The sequence below is a fragment of the Callithrix jacchus genome, chromosome 5 (genome assembly GCF_049354715.1).
Source record: "Callithrix jacchus isolate 240 chromosome 5, calJac240_pri, whole genome shotgun sequence".
Taxonomy (NCBI): Eukaryota; Metazoa; Chordata; class Mammalia; order Primates; family Cebidae; genus Callithrix; species Callithrix jacchus.
In genome coordinates this window covers 130301443-130314452 of record NC_133506.1, presented here as the reverse complement: position 1 = coordinate 130314452, position 13010 = coordinate 130301443, and the positions used below count along the sequence as shown (strand labels likewise).

At 55.6% G+C, this 13010-nt stretch overlaps 1 protein-coding gene across 5 annotated transcripts in view; it reads right to left on the bottom strand.

The window, feature by feature from the left end:
* The window catches only part of KIF19 (kinesin family member 19), a 29502-nt gene extending 17467 nt beyond the window's left edge, over positions 1 to 12035 (bottom strand). For all 5 annotated transcript variants that reach the window (XR_013535981.1, XM_035301675.3, XM_002748701.6 and 2 more), the window contains exons 1-2: positions 11880 to 12035; positions 9622 to 9702 (exon numbers count right to left, since the gene is read on the bottom strand). Coding sequence is in view for 3 of the 5 variants with exons in the window: in XM_002748701.6 (XP_002748747.4) it covers positions 9622 to 9702; positions 11880 to 11918 (120 nt within the window). In the remaining 2 variants the exon portion in view is untranslated. The remainder of the gene's footprint in view (positions 1 to 9621; positions 9703 to 11879) is intronic.
* Between the last annotated feature and the right edge of the window lie 975 nt (positions 12036 to 13010).

Here is a 13010-nt window from a genome sequence, read left to right as displayed (position 1 = left end):
AGAGGTCCCCACGGGACGCAATCGGAACCCGACCAGCTGCACCCGCTCTCATCTCAATGCCAGTGTTCCTGTGGACACAGGCAGGACCAGTGGCCTGAGGAGCACGCTGTGGGTGGGGGGGGCCTTTGGTGCTGAGGAGGGTGAGCAGCATGTACCAATGCCCATCCCCCCCACCCATGACCTTCACACAACTTCCAGACCCTGCCAAGTTCACAGCACCCTGGGCATTCAGTTCCTTCAGCTAACCGGCTCCTGGAGTACACTGTCAGCACAGCTGCCACGATCCTTGTTTAAAGAGGGCTTTGTCTGGGTTTCCATCTCTCTGGGCCCCAGCCCCCGCCCTACCCTCTAGAGCGTCACCCTATTCCTGTCCCCTCTAGCCACAATGGAGCCCTTGTGCCCCTCCACCAGGTGAGCTGGAAGCTGAGCTGTGGGGAGGTGGGGACAGGTGCTCTGAGCTGCCAAGGAGACCAGCATGGGGCACTCAGGCAAGGTCAACACGCTTGCTGAGCGAGGTCCCAGGGAGAGAGGGCAAAGGGAGGCCTGGTTTTCTGCCTTCTGACACTCATGGATCATTTCAATAACCAGGAACATGCCGGAGCACAGAGAGGCACCCAATCCTGCCCCTAGAGGAAGAATTCCTGGAAGAGGTGGCACCAGCATTGAGTCCTAAAGAATGAGAGAGGTGGAGTGGAAAGAGCATTCTGGACAATGGCATGAGCAAGGCAAAGAGGCGATGGGCAGGCTGTGGCCATGTTTCTCAGCTCAGGTCATTGGGGTTTCTTGTGAGAAACTCAGGGTTAGGAAGAGAAAACTGGAGTTTCACCTTCTGTCCTCCGTGCCAGGGACCTTCACTGCACAGTCCAGAGAACTGATGTGCACATCCACAGAGGCCAGCACGCTCGTGCCCCACCCACCCAGGCAGCCCCCAGCCGGTGAGTACATGCAGTCCCTGCTGGGGAGGCTCCTCTGCATCCTCTGAGCCTCCCTCTAAAGGTCTCCCTGGTTGGCCCACAGCAGATGCCCAAAGGATGCTTGCTGAATAAAGCTGCTGTGTATGGGGAATGGTGATTGTGCCAGGCACGGTGCCAAGGGCTTGGCATATGTTTTCCCTGACAGTTTAAGAGTGGGCACTCTTGCCAGGCACAATGGCTCATGCCTGTAATCCCAGCACTTTGGGAGGCTGAGGCAGGCGGATCACGAGGTCAGGAGTTCGAGACCAGACTGGCCAACATGGTGAAACCCCATTTCTACTAAAAATACAAAAAGCAGCTGCATACGGTGTCAGGTGCCTGTAATTCCAGCTACTTGGGAGGCTGAGGCAGGAGAATTGCTTGAACCTGGGAGGTGGAGGTTGCAATGAGCCGAGGTTGCAGTGAGCCAACTGCACTCCAGCTGGGTGACAGAGCGAGACTCTGTCTCAAAAACAAAAACAAAAACAAAAATTAGCCGGGCTTGGTGGCAGAGCCTGCAGTCCCAGCTACTTTGGAGGCCGAGGCAGGAGAACTGCTTAAACCTGGGAGGCAGAGATTGCAGTGAGTCGAGACTGTGCCACTGCACTCCAGCCCGGGTGACAGAGCGAGATTCCATCTCAAAAAAAAAAACCAAAAAACAAACAAAGACTGGGTACCCTTATTATCTGCTGGCCTGGAGATGAGAAGTCAGTCAGGTTAAGTAGATTACCCAAAGCTGCCATGCAAAGTCCAGAGCTGGGCAGATTCAGAGCTGTGGTCTCAGAACCCAGCCTACCCACCATGCCTCTCCAAGTGCACGAGTGGACAGACAGCTGCCTGGCTGGGGAACACCTGCTCGTTAGGGGTGAGGCTGTGTCCCACCAGGTTTCATCTTGTGAAGTCCTGATGTCTAGTGCCTTAGCATGTGACCCTGATTTCGAAATGGAGTGGCTGTAGGTGAATGAGGTCATATTGGAGAAGGGCAGTCCTTTACCCACTAAGACTAGTGTCGGTATAAAAAGGGGAAATTTGGGCACAGATTTGCATAAAGGGAAGCTGCTAGGAAGAGACACAGGGAAAAGATGGCCATCTAAAGCCAAGGGGAGCCAGGTGCGGTGGCTCATGCCTGTAATCGCAGCACATTGGGAGGCCGGGGCGGGTAGATCACCTGAGGTCAGGAGTTCAAGAGCAGCCTGGCCAATATGATGAAATCCTGTCTCGACTAAACTGCAAAAAATTATCTGGTGCATGCCTGTAGTCCCAGATACTTGGGAGACTGAGGAAGGAGAATCACTTGAACCCAGGAGGTGGAGGTTGCAGTGAGCCAAGATCGCGCCACTGCACTCCAGACTGGGCCACAGAGTAAGATGCTGTTTCAAAAATAAATAAATAAAAATAAGCCAAGAAGAGAGGCCCGGACAAACCCTTCCCTGCTGCCACCTGGATTGTGGACTTCCTGGGTGACTCCCAGAGTCACCTAGGGAGCTTTGCTGTGAGTGAGTAAATGGCTGTTGTTGAAGCCACCAGTGCGTCGTGCTTTGCTACAGCAGCTTGCAAACTGATACAACATCCAAGGCAGGCTCACCTGCCATAGAGAGCTGAGTGTTGCCACACCCGACTGGGGCTTTGGCCAGCCCCTCCCCTAGCCTTCAGCAGCCTTAAGCGTGGGCATTACCTCTCACCGCCTCCCAGGGAATGCATTCTCTTGCTCGCTGCACACTGGGTGCCTGCCTCTGGGAGGTTTTAGGGGAATCTTTGTTCACAGGAGAGGTGCGCAGCTTCATGCCAGAGCTCTGCCCCTCCAAGCGCATCTGCCACTGCAGCTCCAGGCTCCCAACGCAGCAGAGGCTCTGACTTGAGCCTCCACCTCCACGGCCCCCTCTCCTAGCCCTGCTCTTAGTTCAATGCAGATTTTGACCTTTCCAGAGTTCCAGACAGAGTCGGAGTCTTGGAGCCTGGAAACTCAAGATCCTGTAGGGAAGTGGGGGCCTCAGGCCAGGGAGAGGAGGGAGGTTTCTTCCGTAAGCTGTGCCCCCATCTGGGACAAGGCTCATCTCAAGCATGTCCTAGGTGAAGAACATTTTACACAAAGCATGTCACACTACTAAGCTGCAACTGCATTTATTGGCTTTACAGTTTTACCAGGATTCTTTCTGGCCTCCCAATGGCTGAGCATGGACCAGGCTTTCTCAGCTTGGCACTGTTGACATTTGGGGCTGGATCATTCTTTGCTGTGGGGGCAGTTCTGTGCATTGTAGAATGTTGAGCAGCATCCCTGGCCGCTACCCAGTAGATGCCAGCCACACCCTTCCCCCTGTTTACGATGCTGCCAAATGTTCCTGGTGGCAAAATCACCCTGGTTGAGACCCACTGACTTAGCCCATTCCTCCCACAGCCTCCAAGGCTAGTGGCAAAAATCTCTGAGAGAGGGGGAGCCACACATGAGGCTCAGTTTGACATCGCTGTGTGACTTTTAGGAAGCTGCAACACTTCTCTGGGCCTCAAGTTTTTCCCGGCTGGAAGTCAGGAAGATCTACAGGGCTGTAGTCTTGAGAGAAGAAATCATATCATACCACACCCTCATCCTACTCAGGAAGCCTCAGCAGAGAATCTGGCTCTGGCTTTATCTGCAGCCCAGAGAGCCAGGCCACAGCCCCTTCATTCTTACGGGTAAAACCAAACCACAACAAATTGGTTTTTTGTTTGTTTTTGTTTTTAAAGAAGAATCTGTTGCTGGTCGTGTTTCTAGTTGTAAACATACCATCCTGGGATTCCTCAATAAAGGTAGCCGTTGATCCCAGGAAGGTTGTCCCTGGACTCTGTCAGCCTACAGGCTGGATGGAGAAGGCCAAAGTTGGCCCTGCTGAGCTCATAAAGCCACCAAAGCCCAGCCAGCTCTTAGGATGCAGCCACACCTCGCTGACGTCCTGATCAGATCCCCACCTGGCTATAGGATTCTGAGATCTGGAGGCTTAGGATGGGAAGTATGTATAACCGAGAACATAGTCTAGGGCTGTGTCTCTCAAAGGGTCTGCAGATACCTTCACCAGAGGCATCCAGGGAGTTTATAAAATGCAGATTCTCAGGCACTTCCCAGACGCACAGAGTCAGAATCTCTGGGGGAATGGGCCCATAAATCTACCCTTCCTTGTATCTATCCAGATGCCAAGTGTGAGGATCCTTGCAACCTAGAGGATTATGCACAACAGCCAAAGAGTAAGAACAACCCACATGCCCATCAACTGAGGAAAAAAAAAACGACACCTGGTGAATCTACACCACAGACATTATTCAGCCATCGAAAGAAGTGAAGTTCAGGTGATTGGACACAGTGCCTCACACCTGCAGTCCCAGCACTTTGGGAGGCCAAGGTAGGAGGATCGCTTGAGCCCAGGGGTTTGAGACCAGATTGAGGAAGATGGCCAGACCCCATCTCTACTAAAAATTTAAAAATAAGCTGGGGCTGGGTGAAGTGGCTCATGCCTGTAATTCCAGCACTTTGGGAGGCCAAGGCAGGTGGATCACCTGAGGTAGAGAGTTTGAGACCAACCTGACCAAGATGGAGAAACCCCATCTCTACTAAAAATACAAAAAAACCAAAAATTGGCCAGGCGTGGTGGCACATGCCTGTAATCCCAGCTACTCAGGATGCTGAGTCAGGAGAATTGCTTGAACCCAGAAGGCAGAGGTTGCAGTGAGCTGAGATGAAGCCACTACACTTCAGCCTGGGTGACAAGAGCGAGACTCCGTGTCAAAAAAAAAAAAAAAAAATCAGCTGGCATGGTGGCATGTGCCTGTAGTCCCAGCTACTTGAGAGGCTGAGGTAGGAGGATCCTTTGAGCCCAGGAATTCAAGGTGGCAGTGAGAAAGTGAGACCCCCATCTCTTAAAAAAAAAAAAAAAAGTTCAGTTCTGATAGGAGCTATGGTGTGAATGAACTTGAACTTCAGAAACATTAGGACCAGCCAGGCACAGTGGCTCACACCTGTAATCCCAGAACTTTGGCTGGCCAAGGCAGGTGGATCACCTGAAGTCAGGGGTTTGAGACCACCCTGACCAACATGAGGAAACTTCATCTCTGTTACAATCACAAAATTAGCTGGCTGTGGTGGCACATGCCTGTAATTCCAGTTACTCAGAAGGCTGAGACAGAATCACTAGAACCCAGGAGGCAGAGGTTGCAGTGAGTCAAGATCGTGCCACTGCACTCCAGCCTGGGTGACAGAGCCAGACTGTGCCTGAAAAAAAATTAGGACCATATAGTACATGATTTCATTCAGATTAAATGTCCAGAAAGAGCCATATGAAGATGGCAAGTACTTCAGTGGCTGCCTGGGGCTGGACGGGGCTGGGGACATGGGGTGGCTAAGCAGGGAGGGGTGAGAATCCTGGCCTCTGCAGCCGCTCTCTACCAGCTCAGCTCTTTGGGGCGACAGAGCCAAGATGCACCCAGATGGTCGGTGTGCAGGGAGTTTCCCACCTCACTGCCCCCAGGCAGGCAAGTGGGCTCAAGACAGCTGCTCCCACAGCACTCCTAGGCTCGGGCACCTGCAGCTGTCACCTTATACTTTATTTATCTTTCCCAACAGGCTCCCAGTTGCATGGCTGCAGAAACCCTTACATAATCTTTAATCCTCTCGACGGGGCGGGTGGGGCAGGTTTCCTGTTCTCCTGTGTTCTGACGAGGAAGCAGAGGCTCCGGGGAGAGTTTCAACTTGCCCACCAGTGTGTGGCCGGGACACGGCGTGGCTGAGACGGCCTGGGAGCTCAGGTTCCCCGGGCCCAGGGCTTCTCTGCTCTCCGGAGCCCAGGGCTCCTCTTGCCTACATTTCTCCTTTTCATCCCAGCAGTCACACTGTCTAGCCTAATCTCCCTCGGTGGCCCTGCTGCCTTTGCTTTTCTTTCCTTTCCCACCCACACTCTGCCCTCCTGGCCGAGGCCCCATAGCTGGGCTGGTGGGAGCCCTTACCTGGCTCCATGATACCCTGAAGGCAGAGCAGGGTGACAGTGGGGTTTCCAGCAGATAAATGCTAATGATGGGATTATACACATGGTCAGCTGACTTCAATCCTGCAGACAAACACAGCCTGGGAGAGCTGGGAGGAGGGTCCGTGGGCCGCAGGCTTTGGGAGGGATGGCGGGGGTGGGGGGGGCGGCTGTTTGGTTTGTAGATTTTTCCCCCACCTGGAAGGCTGGGGCCCCACCAGCCTCTCAGGCTGTCCCTGCTCCTCTCGGGCTCCAGGGGTAAATGAAACCAGGCCCACCTGCTGCTTTCCCACTTTCTGTGTTTGCGTGTTAGGGTCTGGTCTCACCCCAGGAGGTACTAAGACATGGAGCTCCTAGGAACACACACACACACACACATTTGGGAAAAATCCTGAGCACTCTGGCACAGGAAGAGGGAGCAGGAAGGCTCAAGGGCTAGGTTTTATTTACCTCTAGGACCTGAAACCATCCCACATTTCAGCCCTTGAGATACATTCACATTTTATTAACCCCTATATAGACAAGTGCCAGGTGTTGTGTTATGCACTGTGCCTACGTTAGGCCATAGGGACCCTCTAAAGAAGGTACTGTGACTACTAACAGAATTGAATGGGGCCCTGGGATCACGGGCCTTCCAAGGCACCTGGACTATCCCCATTAAAAATTCAAACCCAGCTGGGTGCAGTGGTTCACACCTGTAATCCCAACATTCTGGGAGGCCAAGGTGGGTGGATCACCTGAGGTCAGGAGTTCGAGACCAGCCTGGCCACCATGGCAAAACCCTGTCTCTACTAAAAATACAGAAATTAGCTGGGCATGGTGGTGTACGCCTGTAATCCCAGCCACATGAGAGGCCAAGGCAGGAGAATCTCTTGAACCTAGGAGGCGGAGGTTGCAGTGAGCAGAGATCACGCCATTGCACTCCAGCCTGAGTGACAGACCCAAATTTGATCTTAAAAAAAACCAAAAAAATCCAAACCCAAACTGCAGCTTCCCCAGAATCCAAGCACACAGGCTCCTGTTCCAGAGGACTTGCTGCCTGTGGGAATGTCCCTTCTGCCATGTCTCGTTGTGACAATCTCCCTCATCAAAGTGTCCCCAGAACAATGCCCAGACTAAGCAAGGCTGTCCTCAGGCCCCTCATGGTGGCCCAGCCCAGTGGGTTACAGCGTCCTCAGTCCACCTCTGCCCACTCGGGACCCACATGTCCTGGCTCAGCTCCCAAACAGATCCACCTGCCCACGGGGCCTCCAGACCTTAGGAAGGGCAGAGCTTCAACGGGTCAGCTGTCCCATCAGTGAAGCTGGTGAGGACTGGACTCTGAGCCTCCCTCTGGACCAGGGCTGGGCAAGCTACAGGGTCACTAGAGTGGGTGAAGGTCGGGAGGTGGGGGGACTGGTCTGGGTGGAGACACGGGTAAGGGGTGTCCGTGTCCATTTCACTTCCTGGGTTTTCGTATCTTGTCTCCTGTTTGCCAGGTGTTTATTTGTCAGAGGGACGGAGTTGTTATTAGAAGGGTCCCAACCTGAGAGTTGTGGCTGCTCCTAAACCACAGGCTTCCATCAGAAGGGCGGGGCTGGGTCCCTGGTGCGAGCCAATCTTTGAACCCTCTGGGGACAGAAGGTGCTTAGGGCCTGAAGCCCATGAGGAGTTTGCAAGGAAAGCCCTCCTCAATCTCAGCCCAGACAAGCCACTCTGCACCTCCAGCTGACAAAGGAACAGCCCTGTTAGAACTGCCCAGCTCGGAGGCCTTCTCGGAGGTGGAGGCGTATCTTGGCTGGGTTAGGTCAGATCTGGAGAGGGAGCCCCTCCCGCTGCACATGAAGGGATAGAAAGGAGCCAGTGTTTGCCGTGTGTGGGCTCACAGTGGGCTGTCTCCTTGACAGGGAGCGTTTCCATCAGCACCAGATAATATTTATCAGCCCCCACGCAGGCCAGGAATCAGGAGTAGCAGAGAGAGAGTCAGCATTGTCCCAACCCGGAGGACAACGCTGACTCTTCCGGGACAAGTTGCACAAACAGAGAGTGGCTTTGCCTGGAAGGAGGCCTCTCCTCCTGAGCTCTATGGCTCCTGGGCCAATCCAGCAGCCCTGGGGAACTTCAGGCTCTAACAGATGTCGATAGCTGATATCTATGAAACTCTTCCTCTGTGCCAAGCACTGGGTAAGCCTGTGCCTACATTAGCCTACAAGGTCCCTCTAAAGAAGGCATCATGGTTACTGTCTCCACCTACATATGAGGCACCTGGAGCTCCTGGAAGCAACCCCCATGGGCTGCACAGCTGGCCGACAGCAGAACCTCCTCGAACCACTGTTTATGTGCATTCATTCTGCTCCAGCTGGGTCTGACCCATTTAGATAGGGTCTTCCCAGCCATCCCCTGCTTTCCCCAAGGTCTTTGAGGAAGCCCACCCTTTTCCAAGACAGAATACGGGAAAAGAAATGAGGATGCTGGTACCAATGGCTCCACTGTGCCCACAGTCCCACCATCACTGCTGAAGAAAGAGGCTGAAGTGGGCCCCAGCCCCTGGGGAGCCCAGAGGCAGGCAGACATTGGAGGCTGTGCCATCCGCCTCTGGTTTGCTTAACAGGGGCCCTGGGCTTCATGAATCCAGCCAATGGGACCTGGGCCGAGGCCCATCAGGTACTCATGTGTGCCTTTTGCTACATTAGACAGTGCCACCCAATGTCTCTGAGCCATCGGCATAGCCTATCACCATGATGCTCCTACCTGGGCACCAAGCCTGCCCCTGCTGCCCCCCACTGTGCCCGTGCCCACTCCAGCACGAGTCCTCAGCTGCCTACCCCAACAAACGTCCTGGACACGGTCTACAGAGCATGTGGTTTGGCACAGCCCATTCACTGGCCTTTTCTCAGCTACCCAATTACATCCCGGTCCCTCTCACCACGGGGCCTTTGCACGTACAAGCCCCTCAGGTCAATCTTTCTCCCCTCATGCGTGCTTCTCACGACCTTTTCTTCAGCCCTCATGTTTCAGCTCAAGCACAGTTTCCTACAGAAGCCCTCCCTGACCTCCAGGTTTAGGTCTTGCCCCCATCGTCCCACCTCTCATGCCGCTAAGCATTTCTTTGCGGCCCTTGTTAGCTGCAAACTCATGTTTGTTTGTCATGCAATTCTCTGATGAATGCCTTGTCTCTCCACACTAGACTTAAGGTCATGGAGGGAGGACAGAGACTTTTCTGTTCACCAGTTTCTCAGCTTCTAGCCCAGTGCCCACCATACTGCTGGTACTTGATGAACACTGATTGCCACATGTGTACTGCCTTCCTCATCCCGGTGACAGGAGGGCCAATATTGCAAATGGAGAGCCAAGGACTTTGTCACACATGAACACCCTAGAGACGAGCTTTAGCTCTCGACCATGTATATATGTGCTCTGTGGGTAGCAGGCATATTAGGGGGGAAAGTCAAGCAATGGGTAAAGAATCAGGGCCTACCCAGGATAGGGAAGCTCCCAGTTCTCCTTGGATCAATCTATGAAGGCTTCCTGGAAGAAGAGCCCCCAGCTTTCTTGATGGTGTCATCAACAGCACAGCGAAGAGTTCAGTGAGTAGAGGAAGAATGGTGCTGCAAGCCACAGGGCCCTTCCTGCCCCCCGAGGTGAGCTGAGCCATCTAAGCAGACCTCTCTGCCCTGCAGCCCCTGCTGCAGAGCCCCACATACCTGCTCATCCACTTTATGGGCGATAAGGGTGGCTCCTTCCTCCAGCTCTGCCACGCTAATGGGCCGGACCCGGAGTGCCACCTGGGAGGGAAAACCAAGCCCCTTGGATTAGAGGGAGAGGACTGTGCCAGGCCTCAGAGAGAACCCAGGCAAGCCCCTGGCTTCTCTAGCATTCAGCTAGCTCAGGCCTCTGTCCTAAGCAATAAGGGGGATGGCTCAGTGACCTCCAGCAGCCACTAGGCTGCGGGTGGGTGGGTGTCTCTCTCGGCAAGCCCCTTCCTTCGGGGCCTCATTCTGGCACAGGGGCCCTTGTCTTCCTACTGGTGATCCCCAAATCCTTTTAAACTTCTGACCTCACCAGGGCTGGGGCAGCCTCTGGTTAACCGGGAAACCCCTACCTTCCTTCTGTGGGCAGTTAGGTCAAGCCCTCCCCGTCCCAGGTCAGAGGGCAACAGGTCCCCAGAGTGGTGGACTGTCTGAGTCTCTGAGGCTCCCCAGGAGCCGTGGCCTCTGGGAGAGCCCCAGGGGAGAAAGCTGTCTGCTACTCCAGCCTGCCTCAGCCTCGCGCCCAAATAAAACACTCGCAGCTCCCCTGGGCTTGAACTTGGGGCCCCGGCACTGGAGCAGCCTGTCTGTGTTTACTTGAATGATGTGCCGTAGCTGCAGGTGCAGACACGGCAGCCTCTGGGATGAGGCCTGGCAGTTGGGACGGAGCAGGGAATGTCCCCTGTCATCCTAACAGCCTGTGACCACATTCCTACCAAGGAGAGTGTCACCTAGAGCCCCCACCTCTGTCTGACCTCCAGCCAGGGAGAAATGGCTCTCATCCTGTGCATGCATGTCCCCAAAGAACAGGGTGGAGTGGGGAGCATGTCTTCTGCTGAACAAAGGGGAAGAGTGTAGGGGTAGAGCGAATGGCCCTCTGGCCAAGTGAAGACACCCTCAGGCCGGGTGCAGTGGCTCATGCCTCTAATCCCAGCACTTTTGGAGGCCAAGGTGGGCAGATCACTGAGGTCAGGAGTCCAAGACCAGCCTGGCCAATTTGGTGAGACCCCATCTCTACTAAAAATACAAAAATCAGCCGGGCATGGTGGCACGTGCCTGTTATCCCAGCTACTTGGGAGGCTGAGGCAGGAGAATCACTTGCAGGAGGTTGCAGTGAGCCGAGATGGTGCTCCTTCACTCCAGAGCCTGGGTGAGAGAGTGAAACTCCATCTCCAAAAAAAAAAAAAAAAAGGACTTTCAGAGGGACCGCCACTGCCTGACAGATCACTTTTATTGGTCTCTTCAGCCAAATCCCACTCCTTGCCCTTGGGGGCACACAACACACGCCAAGGCCAACCATTTTCAAAGGGACACTTTCTAAACAGCCAGAGACGATGTCCTAGAGCCCAGGCCTTGCTTGGGGGCTGTAGTCAAGTATCCTCTTTGGAGAAGCAAGTCCACTCTTCATAGGTAGGGACTATGGGGTCGACATTATCCTCCAGTTACCCTACTGCCCACCTTCTGGTGATGAGGGCCTTTCCAAGATCTCAAAATTTAGAGGACGAGGAAGGGGCTTTCTGAGAGAGACATCCACTCACCCACAGCCTAGTAGTGGCCTCAAGGTCACTGAGGCATCCTCCTTATTGCTCTGGCTCCGGCACCAGTGATGATCAGGAGTTCAACCTTCCCGCACAGCCCCCACTCTCCCCTCCCCATCTGTCCCAGACCCCGGGGCTCTGTGGGGCCATGGTAGCTGCATCTAGCACTTCTCCGAAATATTTAGTCAGGCCTTGGACAGCATCTGTGTTGCAGCCCAATAATTAGGCACTCCGGGACCATCCTGGCGCCAGGGGCCCTTGTCTGCCTACTGGTGATCCCCAAATCCCTTTAAACTCCTGACCTCACCAGGGCTGGGGCAGCCTCTGGTTAACCGGGAAACCCCCGGTTTCCTCCCTGCCCCTGGTGTTTCTGGATGAGAGAGACGAGAATCATCTGTACAGGGTCTGGGGACGGGGTCCCCCAATGGGAGGGGGTAAATGCGGGGGTGAGGTTGAAGTTGGGGTAATTTTCAGTCTCAGGAAAGTCTAAAAAGGCCATGGTCCCTTCTTGACACCCATCCCGCAGGACTTGGGGAAAGTTGCTCTGAAGAGTACTGGCCCTGGCCGTAGCCTGTCCTGTCAGTGGGGCGGCGAGGGGACCAGAATTCTGTCTGCTGGAGGCCGATTGAAGTAGACCGCGGAGGCGGGTGAGGAGGAGGTCTCAGGGGGTCTCACCATGAGTTGCTGGTCCTTGGAGTCCCCGCTGTCCTTCATCCTTGCAGCAGGTGGAGGGGCTCAGGGCGCGCCACCGGGCATGGCCCAGCCGCACCCCCACCGCCGCCGGGTCGCGTCCACCTGCTGCCCGAAGCCTCGCCTGCTGCTTGACAACCCGAAACCAACAACGCGCCGGCGGCCAAGGGCGCTGACCGGAGGCGGGGCAGAGGGAGGGCCCGGACGGCGCCGCCCCGCCCCTGTGGCCCGCCCCTCCCCGTGCCGCGGGCGGGAGTTGGCTGCCTACGCCCGGGAGGCCTCAGAGCCTGCGCCTCTGCGCGGTGTGTGCCCGTCTGTGCCGCCCTGCGGTCCTCGGCGCGACCATGCGTCCGCCCGGCGCCTCCGAGTCAGTTCGCTAACTCCTGCGCGCCCGCCGGTGCCCCTCCGCTCGCGGCGCGCTCCCGGTGCCACTGTCCTTTAGGGCGCGCCCCGCCAGCCACGCTGCCCCGAGGGGCACACGCATCTGCCGCCCGCCCGCCCGCCCGCCTGTCTCTGGGGTCTCCAGGGCGGCGGCTGGCAGCCTCGGGTTCCATGGGCGCTGCGTGCATCGCAGCAGGTGCCTCTGGGTGGGTGTCTGCACCCACTGCTCACTGGCATGGGTGGCAAACAGTTGTCCCTTTGCCCAGGCTGCCCGCCCAGTGGTATGCAGCGAGCACCTCTATTACCTGGGGTGTGCTACAGAACAGCCTGACTCAGGGCACCCCAATAACAAAGAAGTCTCCACCCCTGAACCCAGAATCTAGGTCACCATGGCTGGGTCCGTGTGCCCTGCTGGCTCCCTGCCTGCTGCTGGAAGAGCCACAATACAGTGCAAGAAAGTCTAGGTCTGACGCTACCGCCTCCATTCTTGGCGACAGTAACAACGGTTGCCCTCCGAGGGAACACGGGGAAAGGTTCCTGTCCTCAGGAGGCCCTGGGAAAACAGGATTCGAGTCCCAGCTCTGCCTCCAACTCTGCCGGCCACCTGGAGCTGGTTTTTCCTGCCTCCCTGGGGCCTCGGTTTCCTGGGGGATGTTGGAGCCTCTCCCGATTCTCATGTCCATCCTTGGCATCCTCTGCCCCCACGGAAGCTGAGTCCGGCATCCCCAACACCAG